The sequence below is a fragment of the Sycon ciliatum genome, chromosome 12 (assembly GCF_964019385.1).
Source record: "Sycon ciliatum chromosome 12, ocSycCili1.1, whole genome shotgun sequence".
Classification (NCBI taxonomy): Eukaryota; Metazoa; Porifera; class Calcarea; order Leucosolenida; family Sycettidae; genus Sycon; species Sycon ciliatum.
The window spans coordinates 10,747,970-10,773,435 of NC_088654.1; the positions used below are offsets into that span (position 1 = coordinate 10,747,970).

General features: G+C 47.8%; 1 protein-coding gene across 1 annotated transcript in view; it reads left to right on the forward strand.

Moving 5' to 3' along the window:
• The window catches only part of LOC135828487 (signal peptide, CUB and EGF-like domain-containing protein 3), a 126,738-nt gene that overhangs the window by 31,881 nt on the left and 69,391 nt on the right, over positions 1-25,466 (forward strand). Inside the window, exons 3-4 of the mRNA XM_065340931.1 lie at positions 8,028-8,093; positions 9,645-9,716. Of these exons, the coding sequence (XP_065197003.1) occupies positions 8,028-8,093; positions 9,645-9,716 (138 nt within the window). The remainder of the gene's footprint in view (positions 1-8,027; positions 8,094-9,644; positions 9,717-25,466) is intronic.

Below are 25,466 nucleotides of genomic sequence, written 5' to 3' on the forward strand. Positions count from 1 at the left end.
TTCCCTGGTGCTCTGCCCTGTCATCCAATCCGCGACCCCTGCCCTGACAATGAACTGTGTGAGAGTACTGCCTCACAGGGCACTGCTATTCACGTGTGCACGCTCGATACGTCTGGTGGCCCTCAGTTCCATTCCCATGTATTCACAAAGTTCTGTGACACCCGGCATATTTGTCACGCTAAATCCTCTGCTCCCCAGTCAAATTGGCTTGCCGAGAACATCGTGAAGGCAATGAAGTCGCTGATTCACGAGACCACTAGTAATATTGATCAATGCGTGGACATGTTTTGCTTGAGTGGAGGAATACCGCGAATGCTATTGGCCAGAGTTCAGCCCAAGCTCTTTACGGTCGACCTCTGTCGTCTTTTGTCTAAAGCACACCACTCCAGCTTTGCTCCTGCATGGCAAACACACGCTAATGAAGTTGACCAGCGCTCATCACACTACCTGGAGTCGACTCAGCAGCATTACAACCGCTCTGCTCGGTCCCTTCCTCGTCTGTCTCTTGGAGCACATGTCGACATCCAGCATCCCTAGACCAAGTTGTGGTCCGGCAGCTTATGGCTCAATCCATTGAGCCATTTTTATAGCACTGAGACTTTTTGGTCAAACTTCCAAGCGGTCGCATCTATTGGCACAACCGCCATTCCTCCGATCAAGAGTCTCTTCTACACCACCGCCAGCTGCAGTCGTCCCTGCTGTTTCTGCTCCGGCCGCTGCAGAAGGCCAGACACCAGTTGCCTCTACGGACCCTTGTGTACATGCCTCAGCACAGCCGGCATAACACACTGCTATCGGCAGCATAAGGTCCCTTTCAATGTGATATCCACATGCGGACAATCTTATGACTGATGACTTTGTCCTCATCATGTTTCTGCTCTTCTGCCTGACCTATGGCTGCTGCTGTTAGTTATGCATTTTATTGCTACCGTGTCTTTGTTTTATACAAAAGAAAAAGGACCAAGGAACTACAAGTTAATCTATAATGACCACTAACACCACAAGTTACTAAACAATTAGCTCATGCGAGAACATTGCACGGCACTGACCGACGGTACTGACGTGCTACGACTAGCTGGCTAACAGCTGTAGCACATCTTGGATGCGCACTCCGACTTCCAACTTGGAAGGTTTTAAGTTATAGAAATTCCCTCCTTATGTTATTTCTATAACTTAGAACTTAGAACCTGCTCACACCAGGCAGCGGCATTGACGTCGCGGTAGTCATGGGTGATTTGGACTTGGCCAGGTTACGACTTAGGGACAACTACCATTCATGCCACCCAGGGAATCGGACCGGTAGCAAGCAGAAAAATGTCGAGGTCCTTTTCTCGACATAGTTCTTCGATGGTGGCTGCCTGCAGATGAACCGGTACACGGAATGGAGTATGAGCAATGGGTGCGGTGTCAGGCTGGACGTAAAAGTGAGCCTGGATGCCCTAGATGCAGCCGGGACAGTGGAACCGCCAGTCGAAGCGGCTCAGAATGGCAGCAGTTGCAGCCATGGGCACATCTGGTGTGACGCCTGTGGTAGAGTAGGCTCAATCATTGGATGAGCCTATGTGCACCAGTCTGAGGGGAGAGACTGAGTCACGACCAAGCAGTGTAACGAACCGTGGCAGGTCGACAATGACAAATGTGCAGCTGAGACTGTGCCACCCATGTGACAAGGGTAGGTGAATCTGACATGCAAGAGGCAGGGGAGCGGACAAACCAAATGCATAGATTTTGGCGGTGGCTGGGGTGACCTGCATGGAAGGTGTAATTCGGCTGAGGTTCTCACGCATCATGATGTTGGTGGATGCACCTGAGTCAATGAGTATGTGTAACGCTGTGACATTGACTGGCTGTTATGTGGGCACTGGCAGCCGCAGCATTGCAGCGGCATTTGCGAAGGCCTCATGGCAGGTAGGAAATGAAGTGACTGTGTTGATAAACTGGGTCCGGTGGATTGGCTGGCGTGCTAGTACTAGTGTAGCGGGCCTGGAGGCAAAAACAACCTAACAACTCGAGACTAACTAACGTGTTACTTTATTAACAATTCTCTCTCTCTCTCTCTAGAACGGCAAAACTGTCTTTAGCAGTAAAACTCTGAACTCATTTTGAAAGATAAATAAACACAAATTTATGGAAAATAATGACAACCAGCAACGTACTGTCATGCGACCGTTGTATGGTAGAACGAACGTCGTAATGAACAGTACGCTGAGCGTATACGCAAATGCTGAGCTTGTAGCGAACGTCGTATTTTTACAGTACTCTGAGCGTAAACGCAAATGCTGAGCTTGTAGCGTGACCAACGCGTGACCAACGCTACACCTCCCCTCTCAAAGACAATCACGTCCTCGTGATTAGTAGTGTGTTGGCGGTCGAAACATTCGGCAGTATGCATGGTCGCGTCGGGAGAACCTCGATGAAAGAACATAGAGCGTCAACCGGAATATGTATAGCAAATAATATCGGAAATTATAACGTTTATAGAGTAGACAGAAGAAATGAACTGATAACAAATCATAAAAATAGAAGCACACCGGGGTCAAACTATCTCACGGGTTCAAAAGGGAAACCTCATTACACTTCCTGTAAAACGCTGGTGCAACCCACCAGGAAAAAAGCAGTTCAGAACCGAACTGAATACACTATAATTATATATTAACATTGTCCCAGATTATTTAGACAGACCATGGTTCACCATGATCAGACGCCTACGAAACTAAACTGAATTCACACGCTCGCGTTAAGGAAGACTGAAGAGAACAGGAAGACTGAAGGAAGAGAGGAAAGAAAATGCCATATCTGGAATTAGCTCACACTGGCAATGTACATGGAGCTCCATCCTTTGAGACGCTAGCGCTATCTGTCATGGAGCCCAATCCCTAGAGGCACGCTGGCTGCCATCATGACTGGCTAGTTGTGGCGGGCTGCAGGAGCAGCGGAGCTGGGGCAGCAGCGGGTGACGGCGGGTGCTCCTTCAGATACACTAACTTGAGCCCTCAGCGAAACGTGGATGAAAACTAAAACTAAAATTGACGGCTGTCACAAATGTGTAGCGGCCATTACGTCGGAAAACATGCAACTAGAACAAATCTTTACCGCTGCCACCAATTTTGTAGCGCCATTGCTAACAATGTAAAACAGGTGGGGTCGAATCTGACAAAGTTGACTTTAACCACCGCTGCCACCAATTTTGTAGCGGGCCTGGAGACAAAACAACCTAACAACTCGAAACTAACTAACGTGTTACTTTATTAACAATTCTCTCTCTCTCTAGAACGGAAAAAACTGTCTTTAGCAGTAAAACTCTGAACTCATTGTGAAAGATAAAATAAACACAATTTATGGAAAATAATCACAACCAGCAACGTACTGTCATGCGACCGTTGTATGGTAGAACGAACGTCGTAATGAACAGTACGCTGAGCATATACGCAAATGCTGAGCTTGTAGCGAACGTCGTATTTTTACAGTACTCTGAGCGTAAACGCAAATGCTGAGCTTGTAGCGTGACCAACGCGTGACCAACGCTACACCTCCCCTCTCAAAGACAATCACGTCCTCGTGATTAGTAGTGTGTTGGCGGTCGAAACATTCGGCAGTATGCATGGTCGCGTCGGGAGAACCTCGATGAAAGAACATAGAGCGTCAACCGGAATATGTATAGCAAATAATATCGGAAATTATAACGTTTATAGAGTAGACAGAAGAAATGAACTGATAACAAATCATAAAAATAGAAGCACACCGGGGTCAAACTATCTCACGGGTTCAAAAGGGAAACCTCATTACACTTCCTGTAAAACGCTGGTGCAACCCACCAGGAAAAAAGCAGTTCAGAACCGAACTGAATACACTATAATTATATATTAACATTGTCCCAGATTATTTAGACAGACCATGGTTCACCATGATCAGACGCCTACGAAACTAAACTGAATTCACACGCTCGCGTTAAGGAAGACTGAAGAGAACAGGAAGACTGAAGGAAGAGAGGAAAGAAAATGCCATATCTGGAATTAGCTCACACTGGCAATGTACATGGAGCTCCATCCTTTGAGACGCTAGCGCTATCTGTCATGGAGCCCAATCCCTAGAGGCACGCTGGCTGCCATCATGACTGGCTAGTTGTGGCGGGCTGCAGGAGCAGCGGAGCTGGGGCAGCAGCGGGTGACGGCGGGTGCTCCTTCAGATACACTAACTTGAGCCCTCAGCGAAACGTGGATGAAAACTAAAACTAAAATTGACGGCTGTCACAAATGTGTAGCGGCCATTACGTCGGAAAACATGCAACTAGAACAAATCTTTACCGCTGCCACCAATTTTGTAGCGCCATTGCTAACAATGTAAAACAGGTGGGGTCGAATCTGACAAAGTTGACTTTAACCACCGCTGCCACCAATTTTGTAGCGGGCCTGGAGACAAAACAACCTAACAACTCGAAACTAACTAACGTGTTACTTTATTAACAATTCTCTCTCTCTCTAGAACGGAAAAAACTGTCTTTAGCAGTAAAACTCTGAACTCATTGTGAAAGATAAAATAAACACAATTTATGGAAAATAATCACAACCAGCAACGTACTGTCATGCGACCGTTGTATGGTAGAACGAACGTCGTAATGAACAGTACGCTGAGCATATACGCAAATGCTGAGCTTGTAGCGAACGTCGTATTTTTACAGTACGCTGAGCGTTAACGCAAATGCTGAGCTTGAAGCGTGACCAACGCATGACCAACGCTACACTAGTATGGGCAGTGTATAGAGCATCAGCTGAAGTGTAGCTGGTGTCTATGCTGTGAGACTGAGAGTACATGGGGTCTGACATCATCTGTGTATTGAAGCTGGACTACTAGTACTCTGCATGGACGAACAAGCTTTGGCGAGGTGGCCCACTTAGGTTGCGCTCACACCACGCGATAAATGATGCCTACAGGAAAGTGACCATGGTGATTGGGTCGCGTGGCACGAAAATCATAATCCGACCGAGAAAAACATAAACGGTTGCTCGGAACCTCCAGAGGCAGGGGGGGGGGGGGGTCAAAGGTAGAAATATAATCGCTGAGCGTTCCTGCATGATGTCTGATGAATACCATACTGTTCGACTTCTTTTTCTGCAACTTGGTGCCAGTCATGCGTTCTGGTCCATCGTATTAAACTGAACATTGTCCCTGAACATCTCATGCCACGTACTGCTCTTTTCTCTCCGAAACTCAACACTTGTAAGCCAGATATGAAAGAAAGAAAGAAAAAATCATCAGTCACACCACCGGGACTCGAACCAGGGACCTTGCTATTCGCGAGCAATGCTCTAACCAACTGAGCTGCAGTATGACACTTATCCACAGTGATGGTAAATCTATCCTTCTTCGATCAATCCACATCTGGCTTGCATCATACTCTAATTTCCCAATACTTTAATTAAAATTCTCCGTGAAGTCCAAATTTGAAATTGCAAATTGTGCCTGAACATCTCAGCAAGTATAATTGGTTTACTTTCTCACAGGACACTCACAATGGCATAGTACTTCCCAGAGCTTTGTCAACTATGTTTACCAAATCTCCTATCTTCTCTGCATACTCGTATTGGCTCAAGCTGCCCATGGAAATGAAGACAATATCCAATATTAGACAGTTCATAGACCATGTTAAATGTCATGCCACGTTGTAGGCTCGCTTGCCTCTTTTGCTAGCTTATCTCGCCGCTCTCCACCATGGTCAACATAGTGATAAATTTCACCCCGCTGATCAGTCTTTTCTTCCGATTATCATCTTCCTTCTTTCTTTCTTTTTCCTTTTCTTGCCGTGGCTGGCTAATGCCCCCTCCTTTGCATTGGCTTCTGCAATTGGACAGTGAAATAAAAATAAATAAAAAATCCGCCGAAGCAAACAACTTCTAAAAGTTGAACTGGGATGGTGAGCCAATATAGTTATGATTAAGAAAGGAAAAGGACAAAATGTTACGAGTTATGACAAAGTTTTGTCGCACTCGCTGACCGTATAAGATCTGGTTACTTTGGTGGGCAGTTTGTCATAACTCGTTACATTTTGTCCTTTTCCTTTCTTCATCATAACTTCTAAAAGGCTTGGACAGCCTGCCGAGCATCAAGGTCCAGTAGTAAATGTTGTTATTGTTGCGCGAGCGAGATGAAATCCCTGTGCAGCCAGAGCTGCACGTCCGAGCTTCTCCTTCGCGGGAAGAATACGACGGGCCGAGTCGATCCCTCCTGCATTTCTTCAGTTGTATGTATGCACTGAGAAGACAACTTCCAGATTTTGAAGTCTCAAAAACAAATGAAAAACACCAGTGAAGCATGTCAGTCATTCATCGTCTTCTCCACAACGAAGAAAAAGCTCGGTGACGATCCACAATCATGATGAATTTTTCATTTCTCCACGCGTGCGTGCCCGGGGAATATCACCACCAGAGAGTAGTGAAATAGGTATTTTACTACTCGCTGATACTTGTGTGACTCGTAATCGTAATCGTAAACGTAAACGTAAAAGTCTCATGTGAGTGCACTAGTACTTTTTCTCGCTCACCATGCAACCTTTCTCGAGAGTTTTTATCGTCGTGTGAGCGCAACCTTAACACACTTGGGCCAGCGCTTGCCACAAGCACCATCATAGGACCGGTGGCCTGGCTCTCCGTAATGGTAGCAGCGAAATGTGCTTGAATCCTGCTGGCCTGGAGCGCGAGTGGTGGCTGGGTCAGGCGGTTGGAGGTAGGGCAGACTACATTAGTCGACATGACGGAGCTGAAGCAGTAGGAGCAAGTAGCTGTGTCATGTCGTGGAACGGTGGCTGATGAAGGAGGGCATTGACAGAGTCGTATGCACGCCAGAACGCAGTCATCTGTTCCACTGCCGCTTCGAGGGCTCTGACAGCCTGTAGCGCCTTGTCGAGGTTGAGAGACACAGTCTCCAGCAGTTTCCTACGGAGCGGATCGGATGTGAATCCGGCCACAATTTGACCACACAGAGCCACTTTCTTCCGGGCATCGTCAGCGAAGCTGCAGGTCATTGCCGATGCCAGCAAACGAGTATAAAACGTGTCGAATGTTTTGCCAGGCTGCTGGGTGACCTGACGAAAATGGAAGGGGGCCATGCTGGAGCTCTGCTTTGACTGAAAGTAGTCGGTGATGGTGGATATGAGGCCGTCGAGATCGTTGCCAGTGATGGCTGACATTGGGATGAGCTGCTGAATGCCCTTGTCGGCCACATCCTGAGAGGTGTCTCTCTGAATTTGTGAAGGCAAGAGGCAAGATACGAATCTTGACTGGCTTGAGGCAAGCCGCCAGGAGCTAGGAGAACGACAACTTTTGAAACGAAATGCGTTCGTTGCGTTTGTTTTGAGTGCGACATATTCATCTTCCGCGGACGCAACACAAAGTTTTGAGTCACGTGTCTCGATTACTATGGGAACAGCGTAGATGCATGCTCGGGACCATTGCTGGGTTCCGGGATGTCCTATCTAGGACATCTCCAGGACTGGTACACACATGCATCGCAGTTTTCTGCCTGGCCTTTGCTCTGGACAAGAAGTCTTTTCTCTTTGTGTTCCAAAACATAAGTCAAAACCTCTACCTTGTGTGTTTGTTGACACAACAGAAGGTAGTTGGATGTGTTGTGCGACAACAAGGCACAATAAACTGACAGGGATATTCAATATCCATGTCAGTTTTGTGTCTTGTTATCGCACTATCTGACAGCATAATATTATGGTTACCTTGGTGGACTGCTAGGGACCATCTGACAATATCGATAACTTTCACGGAATGAAAAAGTTTAATTATGACCCTCCCACCCTCCCCCTTGAATGAAAACTTGACAGCTAGAATAGATTGATGTTTCAGCTATCGATAATTTTTCAAAACAAAACTCTCCTCAAACAAAACCCTCCTCAACCCACCCACCCATAAACGAAACTTTTTTTCTTCGTGAAAAAGATCGATAATTACGGACGGCATAACTCGTAATTGATTGGTCCTTCCTTGTTTTCAAATACCGACCTTATGAATTCTTCTGTACAGGGCCATCGAGAACGGCGGGATTTCTATTTCCCAGGATTATGGACGATTTCCTAACCTGACTTACCTGTAAGATTACACTCTTTTGCACTTAGCATCATACATAGATGTGTCTGTACCGGTATAATCCCCTTTTCACATGCTGACAGTACAATTCCATGTGTGCATGGATGGATTTGTTGGACATGTATATTATAGTTCAGTAGTAGAGCACACACGCTCTCTTCCATTAACACTGCAACAGTTCAACTCAGTTCCCTCGAATCAAGTTCACCTATGATCTGAGCTGCGACAGGGGCTGCCTAGACTATATGGATGTCACTATCGCTATTCAACAGCCAGGCGAATTGTCATATAGACTATTTCAGAAGCCCTGCAGCAAAGGTCTGTTAGTTGACTACGCATCTTCAGTCCCTACTCATGTCAAGTTGGCCGTTGCACAGTCGCAATTCTTGAGGGCACAGCGACTCTCATCCAATGCTCAGATGCGGGGGGAAAGTGAACATAAGATACACCAACAACTACTCCTGAACCATTATCCAGAAAACATTATATCAGAGGCAAGACAAGTGGCAAGGAAGCCTAGACGTCGACGCAGAGGAAACCCACGCTGTGCATTCCTTAAACTACCGTTTAAGTCGGATCAAGTTGACCATAGGGTGAACAGGGCCATTTGCAAGTACAAACTGCCGGTAAGAGTAGTTTGTGAGCACTCGGGCAGTCTCCGCAATCAATTATGTCATTCAGCACAGTCTCCGCCCCAGTGTGTCAAATAGCAGAATATTACGCAATGTAGGAGACGAGGCCGCACGCTTGTGCCATGTCTTACTTGTCAATCCGGTGGGGAGAAGGTTTGCATGAAAAAGAATGTAGTATACAGAATAGATTGGGAATGGTGTACGGAATATTACGCTGGAGAGACAGAACGATCACTAGAGAACCGCCTAAAGGCACACAATGGAGAAGCACGTCGAAGGACTCATGACAAGCCTTGGGGTGACCACATGAGAAGCAAGCATTCGCTCAGGAGATTGAGGATGCGAGATAGCGCCTTCATAGCAGTATCAGTCCTCGCTCGAGAAGGCGACAGAGCTAGCAGGAAATTGAGGGAGGCTGTGGAGATCAGAAATTTGGCTCCAAAGATAAACACTAACGCTGGGTGGTCATTGCTGTATTTTTTATCGCCACTGGTTTATCGTCTGATTATCATGACATCGGCGCTGAATGTGTTGTTTTGGTTTTACCTCAGCTGTATTACCCTCCACTGATAGTCGATGCTAGCGCTAGTATTAGCTGAACTCTTTTTCGCGCTGCTTCTCACACCCTCTTACTGACAGGGGAGTTGTTGGCCTTTATCAATGCTGGTTTAGGAGCTTGCACTCTATTGTGAACCTGATGAAGGCAAATTGCCGAAACGTTGTAACAATTATTGTGAAATGAGTTGAACTGTTGCAGTGTTAATGGAAGAGAACGTGTGTGCTCTACTACTTAACTGTTCATGAAACTGCAGGAAGCCTCCCCACTTTTACTTATGTATATTATACACACCGGAAAAAAATGTTGGGCCGAATTTCATATCACTTTTTTTCCTTTTGGTTTCTCCTCATTTCGGATGCTCAGGAATCTACCACTAAATGCTTTTTCGTATGTGGGAGAGGACCAGTTCCAGAATATCACGAAACTAAGAATACTGTAAGTTTTACTAAATATTTCTTCTTGCATCAATTATTTCATATTCTGGAGGGTGAACAGCATCCTGGGTAGGCCAGAGTGGGCATGTGGGGTGCAATAGTTCATTCAAGTAGGAACGCCAGGATAATAATAATGTCGAGTGCAGACAAGAAGACAAGAAAGACAAGCCAAGCCAGAGGGAGACAAGCGATAATGACAGTCAATCAACCCAGGGTACATAGGTCAAACACAACAGGAAGTATGTAGAAAGAGGCGGGTACCGTGCAGGTCAGACATAGGTGTACGGGTGACCATAAACATCATATTCCTCCACCCTATGAAAGAAACACATGCAGACTGAGTAGTTTGGATGACAGAGGACATGCACATCGAAACCATGCCCTGTCAACGACCCGCTCTTTCTCAGTTTTTAACGACCACTCAGCAAAGAACAAAACAACAACGAAGCACAACGATACACCAACGCTGATGTGGCATCGCAAATCCCGTACCGTGCACACAGGCACTGGGTTGAAACAGAAGAAAAATGTGCTGCAAGCGTGTCAAGCAGCGAGTGAGTACACAACGCGTACTAATGCTAGTCATGGCACCGGAAGATAAATTATGGAGATCGATCCGCGCATGATTCGATCCAGAGCAGAGTACGAAAAAAGCACACATTCAAACTGTGCAACAGAAGCAGAAGAGGAAAGCGAAAATGAACACTTGACAGTCAACGTGCAAGGTGGTTTTCTGATGGCTTGTGTCATAACGATGAGAATCAAGTCAGAAACATAATATAATTATTTGATCATGGTATGGAAATCGGACGTGTCGGTTGGAGATTCTGGAGATTCTGGAGCTCTGGAGGTGCTGGTGACTGCTCGATTTGCTTGGAGGCTGGAGAAGAAGGAGACCTTGATGAGAACGCTACTCTGCTGTTGTTTTACCGTGTTGTGTTGGGTTTTGTTCTTTTTTTCCTTTGGTTTCTTTGGTTACTGTTCATATTTTGTGTTAGCAGATTCTCACCACTTTCTGGAGTCGGGTTCTGCCCGCAGTCACCAGTCGTCACACCTCCATGTCGAGCCGACATCGCGTCTCCAACTGTTGTTTCCAGTAGCGGCAATGCCCTGCTGCCAGTGCCAGCTCACGGGGAAGTGTCAGCGATGTGCTTGCAAGGCTGCTGACACCCCATGTGTTGACTGCTACCCGAGTCGCAACAACCCATCAACCTGCAGAAATAGCACTCCAGGCGTTGGGACTGGAGCGTCCTGTGGCCACAGCACTGGTGTGGGTGACGGCGCTACATGTAGTTCCGGAACTCGCGTTACCAACAGCCAGGTGGATGGTGTAGTTGTCAACGGCATTACATCTCAGGCTGCCAGTCGGGATGGTCCTGTACACAGCGCAACTAGGTCTGGCGCCGACCTTCACCCAAGCGTGGATTGGCACGATCAACCCCCTGCCTGGTTGAGAAGAGTTTACCCAAGTGAGATTTCCACGCAACGTCGAACTCGCGCTGGAGCCCGGGATGCGTCTTTAGCAGCGGCACCATCATCTTCACCAGCCAACACACAAAGCCAGGACATGCCACCGCTGGTTCCTACAGCGCCTCCAGTACACTTGGCGGTGAACCAGGACAATGCTGAGCCTAGTCCCGCTCGGGAAAGCGCCAACTCTCGATTTGCTCCTACTCCTGGAGACGAACAGGAGATACTACCAGTGCAGGGCATCGGGCGAGAGGATCAGGGACAACTCTCCATAACGTCGTGCTATGATGAGATCGTTCATTGGCGGAAGCAGTTCTTTCGTATCCCGACGGGGTCCATTGGCAAGGCTTTTGTCAATCTATTAGTTGCAGAGCTTCGACGGTTCACTGACTCTCCTGGCACTGACTGCATCGCTCTCTACCGGTTCTCCGTGCTTCCTTCCCTGATGTTGCAGTCAACCCGTAGCTATATTAAACCAAAGGAGAATACCCTGCATTTGCAGCGGCGAATGGCATTGTGGCAAGCGGGGAATTTGACGTCATTAACCCATTGAACGCTGATGACGTCTATAGACGTCATTGAAAATGCCCCCCATGCGCGGGATGACGTCTATAGACGTCATGGGATATATAGTGATTTCTGGCACTGTCTGGTGTGTAAAAGCACTGTTAGTCAGTTGGTTCATGATCCTGCCTCTTGTACGATAGGTCGTTAGTACGAATCCAGCTTGAAAACACTACACGTCTTTTTTTTCTTCTCTTTTCAGCGATCTTTCAGCTGCAATTTCACGCATTTGGCGTATTTCACGCAATTTGAGCAAACTTGCGTCCCCTATTGTGAGGCGCTATTCTTTTTGGGGACTGTATCGATTCTGTCACCCTGTAGTTGATAGTCTTGGCAATCATTTCCAAAATATTTGAGAACCCCAGTTGCCAGAACCCTGGAGTTTTAGAACTTGCTATTGGCCCTGTTTTTAGCATTTTATATGCAGAGTACCATAGGCAAGGCCCAGTAGCGCTGAATGGGTTAATGAGCGAAGGCCGCTGCCTGCAAGACTTGCTGTTTCGGCCTCGTAAGGGAGGCCGCAAGCGAGGTGAGGAAGATGAGGCTCGCCACTTCTCCGACCTCATGTGCCAGGGCCGTGTGCATGATGCACTTAGATGCCTGGATCCAGTCAGACGTGGTGAAGCGGGTGGTGTGCTGAACATCAACGATACCGTACCTCTCTGGGATGGTTCCTCTATTCCTGTCAAAGAGGCATTACTGGACAAGCATCCGGAGGCTCGGCTACCACCTTCTGAAGCCATGCTACCTGGGGATGCCCCCGGTGTTGAAGGCATACGCTTCGATGGCCTCACTGCTGAGTTTCTGAAATCCGTGGCGATGCACTCGGAGGGATCAGCAGGTCCGTCTGGGATGGACTCAGCATGTTGGCGGCGCATGTGCTCCTCTTTTAAGGGGGCATCAACCAGTCTGTGCCAGGCTATTGCTGACCTCTCTCGTCTTCTTCCTACCCGTGTTCTTCCCGCTGAAGGCCTGGTGGCGTTTCTGTCTTGCCGGCTGATTGCCCTTGACAAGCAGCCTGGCGTACGTCCTATTGGCGTGGGCGAGGTGCTTAGGCGGATAGTATCGAAGGCTATTCTGCGCATTGCTTCCACTGACGTGGAGGCAGCCTGCGGACATTTTCAGAAATGCGCTGGATCACCAGGTGGCATTGAAGCAGCAGTGCATGCCATGCAAGACATTTACAACGAATCGTCCACTGAGGGAGTGCTGTTGGTGGATGCCAGTAACGCATTCAATAGCATAAACCGACAGGCAGCTCTGCATAACGTTCAGCGCCTCTGTCCAGCACTATCCACCATTCTTCTAAACTCCTATCAGTCGGAGGCACGTCTGTTTGTCGCTGGTGGTGGGGAGATTTCGTCAAAGGAGGGTACTACCCAGGGAGACCCGCTGTCCATGGCATTTTATGCATTGGCCACACTCCCCATCATTCGGCATTTGCAGCAGCAACACGACGCCGTTAAGGAGATTTGGTATGCGGATGACTCCAGTGGTGCTGGCAGGATGAGAGCGATTCGAGACTGGTGGACAACAATCCAGGAACATGGTCGCCTGTATGGATATTTCACCAATCCGGACAAAACCCTACTTCTCGTGAAGCCCGGATTGGAGGAGGAGGCTTCACATCTGTTTGAAGGCACCGGTGTCCGCATTGTCACCGGCAGCACTAAATATCTGGGCTCATACATCGGGGAGCCTGATGATGTTGCCAGCCAAGTGAGGGAGAGGGTTGATGATTGGTGCAAGGAGCTACGCACATTAGCAAAGTTTGCCAGCACAGAGCCTCACGCGGCTTATGCAGCTTTGACTCATGGCCTGCGGGGTCGTTGGGTCTACCTCTTTCGTACGGTTCCCATTCCGGAGGACGCAGTATCAGCGTTGGACAAGGTAATCGAAACTGAGTTCTTGCCGGCTGCAACTGGTCGAGATGCATTCACCACGGAGGAGTTGGTGATGCTCAGGCTGCCGACTCGTTTCGGGGGAATGGCCATTCCACACTTTCACAGCATGAGCGGACAGAGCGCGGCGCTTCCAGAGCAATGACAGCAGCCCAGGTTAGTGAAATTCTGCAACAGAACAACACATCATGGACCAAGCAAGCACCGGAACATGTTCGGCAAGATGCTATGACAGCCAAGAGGGATTTTGCCAGACAACGCGGCACAGCAAGTGAGGCTGAGTTCCGCCAGCTGCGGCAGTCGGCGTCGGCGGATATGTCGCGTCGTTTGGAGCATTTGTCCTCCCGAGGTGTCTCTAGCTGGCTCAACACACTGCCTATCAGAGAACACGGATATCATCTGTCGAAGGGAGATTTCAGGGATGCGGTGGCGTTGCGGTATGACTGGGCATTGGTTGATGTGCCTACTACCTGCTCTTGTGGCCGACCGTTTAGTCCGGCCCATGCCATGTGTTGCCCTACTGGTGGTTTCCCCACAATTCGGCACAATGAAGTTCGCGATATTCTTGCCGATTTACTTACTGAAGTTTGCTCGGATGTCGCTGTCGAGCCTCAGCTTGCTCCGGTTTCGGGAGAGGTGTTTCTGGCAGCCTCAACTATCACCGCCAACGATGCTCGCGCTGATATCCGGGCTCGAGGGCTGTGGACCAGGGCACAGAATGCTTTCCTGGATGTCCGGGTTTTTCATCCCGATGCTCCGTCCTATGCCACCAAACCTCTCGACAAACTGTTGGCGGAGCATGAGAGGAAGAAGAAGCTGCAGTATGCTGAGCGCATCATCAATGTGGACCGTGGGACATTTACTCCACTAGTTTTCACCACGGCCGGTTGTTGTGCGCCAGAGTGCTCCAGATTTGTTAAGCGCCTGTGTGGCCTCATTTCGAGTGGGGACACGAAGTTGTATGCCCAGATAATGACATATGTCCGGTGTCGACTGGCGTTTGCATTGTTGCGGTCGGCGATCATGTGCATCCGCGGTGCTCGATCGTCATATCACCGTCCTGTGAATGCATTGCGAGAGTTGGCAATCTCGGAGGGCCGGCTGTGAGGTTTTGGAGACGATGGTGGGCAGGACAGTGCCCTTGTATTTTCCTGGTTTTTGTTTTTTGTTTGTTTTTTGTTTGTTTTTGTTTTGGTGTTTCTCGTTTTTGCGTTTTTCACACATACAATTGTTTTCATTTTTTGGTGTTGTGTTCTACTCATTCGCCATGCCACTGTCAATTGTATTCTGTTTGCCCGTAAAAGAGGCCTTTTCTCCTCCAAATCGGACGTGTCAATTGTCACTAACGCGCGGTCATATGAAGGCTTCATAACCCGGTCTGATCATCATCCAGTAATTGCAGATGTTCGACTTTTTTTCAAGAAGTCGAACACTGCTCCAAAAGCCAACCACCGATGCTTTGTGACATGATTATAACCCGCCTTCTGCTGACACGCAGAAACAGTATCAACGTATTCTGTCTGAGTCACTACCCGTCGTAGCGTCACCACCACTGTCATCGCTGGGAGAAAATGATACTCTATGGAGCAGTTTTGTGTCGACTGTACATACAGTCCATTTCAAAACTATAGACGCGTACCTAGGCAAAAACCGTTATGCCAGCATCTACACCACATAAAATCTGTGATCACTTTGTGCATCAATTTTTCCAAATTGGGCGTCTGTTATCCAATCGTTTAGAAACTATATGAGAGTAATTGTGGAGCGGTCCTGAGCAATATTCCGAAAACTATTCTCAAATGTTTCCAGCCAAATTTGAAATATTTCAAAAACCCTACGCGTCTATAGTTTTGAAATGGACTGTAGTGCCGCACGTACATCTTTTGGCATTCAACCTCAGCGTGCTAAGCCAACTCGGGGCAGAAATCCAACTATAGAACAATTATACTCGCATACATTGCATGCAGTATCGGTCATAGTAATATATCGCTTATAGTGATAAAATGCTCAAAATCAAACACCAACGCTATAGGCGATACTGACTGTATATAGAGAGAGAAAGAAACAGTCAACACTTCAACATAGGCGATAAAAGGTTTAAAGTGTTAGAAACTCAAAAACAAACAGCTGCAAGTTGTAGACAAACACGTTGAACACATCAGGGAACACTTGTCACACTTTCACAAGGTGTGACACCAAACAACTGCAACAATAACACATTCTCCTTCTGCACACATTGTTCTGGCTCTAGGTTACGAATATACAGAGCTTCTACCACAGCAAGATGTAACTTAGACCTTCGACGAGTCAAAATCGAAAAGATATCATCACTATACAACTTACGACAACTACAGTGCTGGAAACTGAAATCCGACCCCTGAGCGGTACGGTGCGCTCACATCCCAAAGACCCAAAATAGAGGCCGCTAGAAAGTGAATGCGCCGCCCAGGGTGGTCGGATTTCAGTTGCCAGCACTGTAGCACTGCCCGACAAATGACGCTTGATGGACGATGTCCGATCACTTAGCTCTGTCACCTTCGACGCCTGTCGTTGTTCTCTTCCGTTGGGCTTGTTTGTTTGGTTGCTCCGGTCCACACCTCCAACTTCCGTTGATTTTTTGGCCGTTTTCGTTTCATGAGCGTTAGCATGCTAACGCGAGTTAGCAGCCAGCCCAGCGAGCTGGCCCAACCTGCACGCATGCGCGAGTCACGTGGGCACGCGCCCTTCAAAATCCTGTACAATGTCTCTTTCATGTCATTGTTGTTTGGACTTTCGAGCGTGCAACTTGCGGAAGAGGTGTTCCCAAAACAATTTCCTTGCGTCAGCAAAAGTGCTTCCTCGATGTATGCTCTGGACCTGTGTTAGCTCGCCAGCAACTCGCTACTCGGCGCCGTGCGTTTACATACCTCGGTGTTTCTCTGGCGTCAGCAAAAGTGGAGGGTCCAGCCCACGTCCTGACGTTTATCGGCGTCATCCTGGACACCCGCGCCCTCACATCAGTCTGCCGATGGACGAACTTGCCAAGCTTCACGACCTCCTACGGGCTACTCTCAACACAGCTTCAACTACCCAATGTCAACTCGAGTATCTTCTGGGAAAGCTCTCGTTTGCTACAAGAGTGATAGTCCCAGGACGCACATTGCAGATTGTGGTCACTTGCCAACTGGTACCGGCAGCCGTATTACCTGATCAAGCTCTCCGAAGAGTGCCTCAAATACCTTCGCTGATGGCCTGAGCTCCTGGAATAGTAGAACGGCCGGTCCTTTTTCCTACACCCTAAGTGGACGCCGTCCCCCAACTCGCTGCTATTCACTGATGCAAGTGGTGCACTTGGCTGGTGCGCAAACAATTGCAACCGGGGATAGGGCAATGGACAGTCAATCAAGCAGACCAGCCAATCGCAGAGTGGTTTGCAATTGTGGCAGCACCTGGGAAAGCTAGCGGCACCAGCAGCAGATGCCAATCGATCGGCTTTACAGCAACTGCGAAAATCTTCCTCATCAGTTGTGGCTATAGCCTGGCGTTATACACCGGCCACTCGTTTCGAATCAGCTGCCGGACTCGATATTCAGAGAGGCGGGAAGGTGGAAAGCCATGTCTGCCCGAGTAACATTCAGAGGCCACCAGCAGCCAAAGCATGGGTGGCTGTGGCAATGGCCTCAGCCCATGATATCGAGTTCCTGTTAGTCAATCGTTACCGAGCTTGCACTGCTTACAAATTTCACAGGTAGCTGCACTTTGTGATCCGCTCTGGGAGTGCCGATTTATGGAATATATGCTCTCAACTTGTTATGCATCTCTATATATCTAGCATTTGGCGGCTCTATTCAGAGTCATTGGCGGCTCCATGCGGAGGCATTGGCGGCTCCATGCGGAGTCATTCGGCGGCTCCATGCGGAGTAATTGGCAGCTCCATGCGGAGTAATTCGGCGGCTCCATGCGGAGTCATTCGCTGGCTCCGTGCGGAGTCAATTGCCGGCTCCATGCGGAGTCATTCGCCGGCTCCATGCGGAGTCATTCGCCTGCTCCAAGCGGAGTCATTTGCTGGCTCAGCTGCGAGCCATTATACCAGTTGCTCGAATCGGCACTCCCAGCTTAATGCAAAACTCGGTTGCTCTGTTGTGAGGTGGGGGATGCTAAATGAGCGTTAGAATGCAACGCGAGTTAGCAGCCAGCCCAGCGAGCTGGCCCAACCTGCACGCATGCGCGAGTCACGTGGGCACGCGCCCTTCAAAATCCTGTACAATGTCTCTTTCATGTCATTGCTGTTTGGACTTTGAGCGCGCAACTTGCAGGTGTTCCCAAAACAATTTCCTTCCCACCCTCCCACCCACTAGCTCAACTCATGTTTCTGGCGAACACATGACGGTATCTGTATAGTCCATGAGAATATAATGCTCTCAACTGGTTATGCATCTCTATATACCGTACTGGCAATATATGTTGCCGCGTAACGCGTAACGCAGGGGGGTGCGGCGTAACGCGCGACCAGGCTAGTGCGACAAATTTTCGTTGAGTTCGTAACGCGCGTCCGGCGGGGTGCGGCGATCTTTTCATTGCAGTTTGCACTGCACAAGAAAAAATGATGCGGCAAAAGCAAAAAAAATGATGCGGCAATAGCAAAAAAGTGATGCGGCAATAGCAAAAAAAGGACTGCGGCAATATAGAAACCTGTGTAACGGCTCCGGTCAGCTCCTGTGCGACTTTGCATGTAACGCCCTGCGTGCGGCAAACATGTGCCAATGTAACGCTTCATGGACTCACTGCGGCAACATATATTGCCAGTACGGTATCTAGCATTTGGCGGCTCTATTCAGAGTCATTGGCGGCTCCATGCGGAGGCATTGGCGGCTCCATGCGGAGTCATTCGGCGGCTCCATGCGGAGTAATCGGCAGCTCCATGCGGAGTAATTCGGCGGCTCCATGCGGAGTCATTCGCTGGCTCCATGCGGAGTCAATTGCCGGCTCCATGCGGAGTCATTCGCCGGCTCCATGCGGAGTCATTCGCCTGCTCCAAGCGGAGTCATTTGCTGGCTCAGCTGCGAGCCATTATACCAGTTGCTCGAATCGGCACTCCCAGCTTAATGCAAAACTCGGTTGCTCTGTTGTGAGGTGGGGGATGCTAAATGAGCGTTAGCATGCTAACGCGAGTTAGCAGCCAGCCCAGCGAGCTGGCCCAACCTGCACGCATGCGCGAGTCACGTGGGCACGCGCCCTTCAAAATCCTGTACAATGTCTCTTTCATGTCATTGCTGTTTGGACTTTCGAGCGTGCAACTTGCGGAACAGGTGTTCCCAAAACAATTTCCTTCCCACCCTCCCACCCACTAGCTCAACTCATGTTTCTGGCGAACACATGACGGTATCTGTATAGTCCATCAGAGTATAATGCTCTCAACTGGTTATGCATCTCTATATATCTAGCATTTGGCGGCTCTATTCAGAGTCATTGGCGGCTCCATGCGGAGGCATTGGCGACTCCATGCGGAGTCATTCGGCGGCTCCATGCGGAGTAATTGGCAGCTCCATGCGGAGTAATTCGGCGGCTCCATGCGGAGTCATTCGCTGGCTCCATGCGGAGTCAATTGCCGGCTCCATGCGGAGTCATTCGCCGGCTCCATGCGGAGTTATTCGCCGGCTCCATGCGGAGTCATTTGCCGGCTCCATGCGGAGTCATTCGCCTGCTCCATGCGGAGTCATTTGCCGGCTCCATGCGGAGTCATTTGCCGGCTCCATGCAGAGTCATTTGCCGGCTCCATGCGGAGTCATTTGCCGGCTCCATGCGGAGTCATTCGCCTGCTCCAAGCGGAGTCATTTGCTGGCTCAGCTGTGAGCCATTATACCAGTTGCTCGAATCGGCACTCCCAGCTTAATGCAAAACTCGGTTGCTCTGTTGTGAGGTGGGGGGATGCTAAACTTCTTTATCTTCCTCGTTTCCTCTTGCTGATCGTTGTTATCACTTCCAATATCGACGTAGTCAAATCCCCAGTACTCCGTTTCTTCACCTTGCTTCTGGTAACTCTTCCGGTGTCTGTGAGCTCCAGTGTCACATTGGGTGGTTTTTGAGACAGTCTCCCTCGCTTCCTCACGCTAGTCTGCGATGGGCAAAGCTCTCCGCCCGTCGAGTCGGAATCGCGCATGCGTACATCTACACTGGACGCAGACAAAGGCGTTCCAGTATCGGACAGCACAGAGGACGGCCATGACGAGGACGAGTATCACGAGCGTAAACAGCGACAAGACCTAACGGCACATGTTGACGGATGCATGCACCCAGGTGTTGAAGAGTTCTACCTATGTACCGATTTTCACATTCTCGGCACTGAAAAAAATAGATAAGGTTGCTTCTACTAAGGGTAGGTAGAACATCCTTCTTCACACCGAACGCACCCGTCTTTCCAAATACTACATACAATTTCACGCACGGGTAAGACGAACAGACAATGCTGCGCACCTCCTTCTCGACGTGCGCAGAACCAGCACCCACCCAGGGTTAGCGGAGTACCACGGGGCACCTGTCCGGTCCAAATGGTTTCGGATCCTACGTGATTGGTTGGTTATTAATACATTTTGTTAGTAGGGACGAGGGGTATACATTGTTAGAGCCAGAACTATGTGTACAGAAGGAGAATGTGTTATCGTTGCAGTTGTTTGGTGTCACACCTCGTAAAATTGTGAAAAGTGTTCCCTGATGTGTTCAACGTGTTTGTCTACAACTTGCAGCTGTTTGTTTTTGCGTTTTTAACACTTTGACCATTTTATCGCCTATGTTGAAGTGTTGACTTTTTCTTTCTCTCTATATATAGTTATGTGTTTTTTTTCAAATTTACAACATTCCCTGTACTATCCTGAAGAGAATAGAAAGAAAACGTTTGCTAGAAAGGTAGTGTCCACTGAATTGTGTGGATTTGCGTCGTTGCATGCGAATACTTATTACGAAACTATTTTTTCCACAGCCTCCAAACTACCGTTTGAATTATTATTATTATCGCAATTCTAAAATTATTATTATTATTATTCAAATAATCGACGTGGAGACAACAATTTTATAATAGCGATAAAGAGAACAAATTCTGCAGTCATCGCCACACTACAACGAAGTCATGAAAGTTTACCAGAATTAATTTTCTTGTCACATTCATCAGTTGAAAGTCTTTTTTAGCGTTATAATTATTAGTTTCTCACCCGCCGTTGCACTTAGCTCTCACTTCACTTCTATTGTCTCACCTTCCCTCATTCTACTTTGGCACTGTATTTTGTTCTCGTAACACATCATTGAATGTATATTTAATCATTGTTCAGCATGGTTACTCTTCAGTCACGACTTTCCACTGATGAATGTGACAAGAAAATTAATTCTGGTAAACTTTCATGACTTCGTTGTAGTGTGGCGATGACTGCAGAATTTGTTCTCTTTATTGCTATTGTAGCGTTGGCACGCTGGTGACTTCAAAGCGTATAGCGTTTAGTGTTAGAGTATAGCATATCCCCGTACTGTATCCCCGTACATTAGCGTACGGAGTCTGCCTTTGTATCAAAGCTGCTGCTCACGATTCTTTTATAGCCAGTTAGTTAATTTAGTTGCCAATCAGTTAATTTCGTTGCCAGTACATTTCAATTGCCAGTTACAGTGTGTTCACTGAGACTCTTGTATTTTTGCCTCCGAGAGACTGCGGCCCGCTACAAATTGGTGGCAGCGGTAAATTCATTTTGCTTCATTCTATACCTAACTTTGTTACTTTACACGTTTCTCGGACCCCCATGGCTCAACCCGCTACAGCTCCGTGCGACGAATCAAGATGAGAATCATGTTTCTTGCCTTCCTGGGCTTGGCCCTGCTCATTAGCCTGCAGCACAGTCAGGGTGCTAGCGTGGATCACCCTTCTCTCCGCACGGCACTCGCTGGAGACTCCGATGGCGATTCCAAGCGACCCGCTACCTACATGTATACTACCGGTGGTGATGGCGAAGCTGATGAGAACGACGACATGCAGGCTGCTGACAAAGACAAGGAGGGTATTCCCCAAGACCAGCAGCGTTTGATTTTCGCCGGCACGCATTTGGCAGACGGCCGAACCCTGAGTGACTACAACGTTCAGCAGGAGTCCACTATTCACTTGGTACTTCGTCTCCGTGGTGGGATGCAGATTTTCGTCAACACTCTTCCTGGCTAGACCATCACTCTTTACGTCGCGCAAAGCGATGCTATCGACAATGTGAAGACCATGATTCAAGACGAGGAGGGAGGTTATTTGTCTGACGCAGAGCTAGCCACTCTGAGGGACCGGCTCAACCAAGATGAAGATGAAACCTGGCTCGCCCTCCGCCATAGCTCCAGCCGCCGCCGTGGTTACTAACGCTGATTCCAGGTATGGCATTTTCTTTCCTCTCTTCCTTCAGTCTCCCTGTTCTCTTCAGTCTTCCATTATGCGAGTGTGTGAATCCAGTTTAGTTTGGTAGGCGTCTGATCATGGTGAGCCACGGTTTACCCAGCTAACGTGGGACAATGTGTGTGACAACGCCCCTTATAGTTATAGCGTATTCAGTTCGGTTTTTGAACTGCGATGTTCCTGGAGGGTTGTGCCAGCGTTGTGCAGCAAGAGTGCTGTGGTTTTTCAGGTCCTATTTGGAGGACAGTTCTTTTCCCTTTTGACCCCGTGAGATCGTGTGAACCTGGTGTGCTTCTACTTTATGATTTGTTTATCAGTTCATTCTTCTGTCTATTCCAAACTTTATCATTCCAATATTATTTGCCATACTCTGGTTGACGCTCTCCCAGCAATTCACGATCTACTATAATGTTCACGACTCCATACCTGTATTATATTACGCAAGTCCATCATTCTGCCTATCTCTTATCGTCGAGTTTATTCCGACGCGACCATGCATGCCGCCAGTTTCTTCTAAATAGCAGCCAGCTGTTGATGTCCAGCTATCACCTACATGTAGTATTCGAATCACGAGGACGTGATTGTATTTGAGAGGGGAGGTGTAGCGTTGGCACGCTGGTGACTTCAAAGCGTATAGCGTTTAGTGTTAGAGTATAGCATATCCCCGTACTGTATCCCCGTACATTAGCGTACGGAGTCTGCCTTTGTATCAAAGCTGCTGCTCACGATTCTTTTATAGCCAGTTAGTTAATTTAGTTGCCAATCAGTTAATTTCGTTGCCAGTACATTTCAATTGCCAGTTACAGTGTGTTCACTGAGACCCTTGTATGTTTGCCTCTGAGAGACTGCGGCCCGCTACACTATTATTAAATTATTATTATTATTCTTATTACGTTCGGGCCTGATTGGAATTTTTATTTTCATTTCTATCAGGTTCGGCCTCAATTCCTCTGTGCTGCGCTGATGAGTTCACAAAGATTGGCTTTCGGCTTGTACAATTCGTTTTCGCAAAGCATCCCCTTTCTTTACTTATCTTTGATATTTATGACCCACCCAAGTTGGGTGGTGTGCTGCTTTGCTGCTTCGAATTGTAGTTAGACCGCTTTGTCAAATATCGTACTGGTCTGGTCATCGTCCAGTAACAATCGACATTCTTTGTTCCATTGGGACTGTAGCTTTTGCTCGTTTTCGTTGCGCTTGCCTTCTCCTCTTTGGTCTTTTCATAACCTTGAACCTTCCAAGTTGGAAGGCTGTCGGTTAGCGCTACGGAGATGTGTTGAAGCTAGGTGTCAGGACGTCGAATGTCTCAGTACTCTGTCAGTTTTGTGCCTAGTTTTTGCACTTTCTGACTGTATGTAGTAGTCAGTTACAGTGATGGAGAGTTACTCTAAACTCGTATCCATATGTCCTGTTCTTTTCTACATTATTATTATTATTATTATTATTATTATTATTATTATTATTATTATTATTATTATTATTATTAACTGGTTTGAGGGAAAGAGACAAACGGGAAAAGTCTGAAGAAAAAATTGACTGTCACCACCAGGACTCGAACCAGGGACCCTCGCTTGTAGCCAGCGATGCTCTAACCACTGAGCTATGGTGTAGTCGTCATCCCAGCAGAGGCCGTTCAACATTTTCTTCAGACTTCGTAACTCACACTTCCTGTGAATCCACACAGGCGGGTGGGACGCAGCCCTCACTGTAACCCACACACTTCACGTACAAACTAGCACGCGGGGAGCCCCAAGTCATAAAATATTAACTGGTTTGAGGGAAAGAGACAAACGGGAAAAGTCTGAAGAAAAAATTGACTGTCACCACCAGGACTTTTATTATATTATTACTATTATTATTATTATTATTTTTAGAATTGCGATCAACAGAACGAGCTGAACCGACATTTTCACAAAGGCTTTTATTGTATTCAAAAAACGAGTGTATACGAAGGCAGTGAAGAACATGGAAGAAAGAAAAAATGTGATGTGGAAGAAATGATGAACAAAAATTGTACTTCAGCATTCAGCAAATCTATCTGATTTTGTGTGTACCTCAATCTGAAATATGTAAATAGGCGTCGAGGCGACAATAGTTTTAGAATTATTATTATTATTATTATTATTATTATTTGTAAGAAAGGGTTTGCTCCCCACACCGGAGCTCGCGCTATTCCGCCGACTTTACTTGACACTTGACTGACTCACGACTGCCATCCAGAGCACACGAGAAGTCCATCGAACCTTCGACTCGGCAAACCTGCAAGAAAGCACCACTCCCTGCTCAATACACAGTGTTTCGGGGAATTCACCCCTCATCAGTTGAGCTTGAGTAGGCTGAGGAAGATTGTGCCTGAAGAGCACCACTTATATAGTGCTCTCCAGGTACAAACATCACCAGGGATACAAACTTACAGAGACGCTCCGCTTCCAGCGCGATAAACACCTCGTGAACACCAGATAGCAGCGTGAGTCAGCGCTGGAAGCGGAGCGTCTCTGTAAGTTTGTATCCCTGGTGATGTTTGTACCTGGAGAGCACTATATAAGTGGTGCTCTTCAGGCACAATCTTCCTCAGCCTACTCAAGCTCAACTGATGAGGGGTGAATTCCCCGAAACACTGTGTATTGAGCAGGGAGTGGTGCTTTCTTGCAGGTTTGCCGAGTCGAAGGTTCGATGGACTTCTCGTGTGCTCTGGATGGCAGTCGTGAGTCAGTCAAGTGTCAAGTAAAGTCGGCGGAATAGCGCGAGCTCCGGTGTGGGGAGCAAACCCTTTCTTACAAATCATCGCCGAAGTCGCAACCACTACTTCGTATTATTATTATTATTATTATTATGGTTCCTGAAGCTGCTCGGAACGAAGCTCTCCACCAAGCTCTCGCAGCCTTATCCCCTCGTGATGGGAAAGCTGCGGACGGACCTGGCTTTCAGCCTTGTCCGCGACTCCGTCCTGATGGTTCGTGGGAGTCGCCGTGCATTCCGTGCACCTGGTCTGGCGGCGGATGTGGATGCTGTTTCTGTGGAGGCCCGCATTCCCGCCACTACGTGACGCTAAGTCCTCCTGGGGTTTGCCGCTCTCCGGTCCTCTTTCATCCCGTTCTCCCCTCTTTTTTGGGGATTCTTTGTACTTCGTCTTTCTTTTTTTTCTTGTTCCTTTGTTTTTTGTAGGACAGATTTTTGGTGTACTGATTTCGGTCGTTGTTGTGTCTGACTCTATTTCCAATATCTAATTCTGTGGTTGGTTTTCCAACTCATTGGGTTTTGTAGTTTCCATCATGAGTTTGATTCCATCGTGAGTTTGATTCCATCGTGAGTTTTGATTCTATTTGCTATTTTTCGTTCCATTTTTGAGCTCATATTTTATTTTCCTGATTTCTTCTCCAGTATAATTATGTTGTATTGCATTTTAATACATTGTGTTAATTTTTGC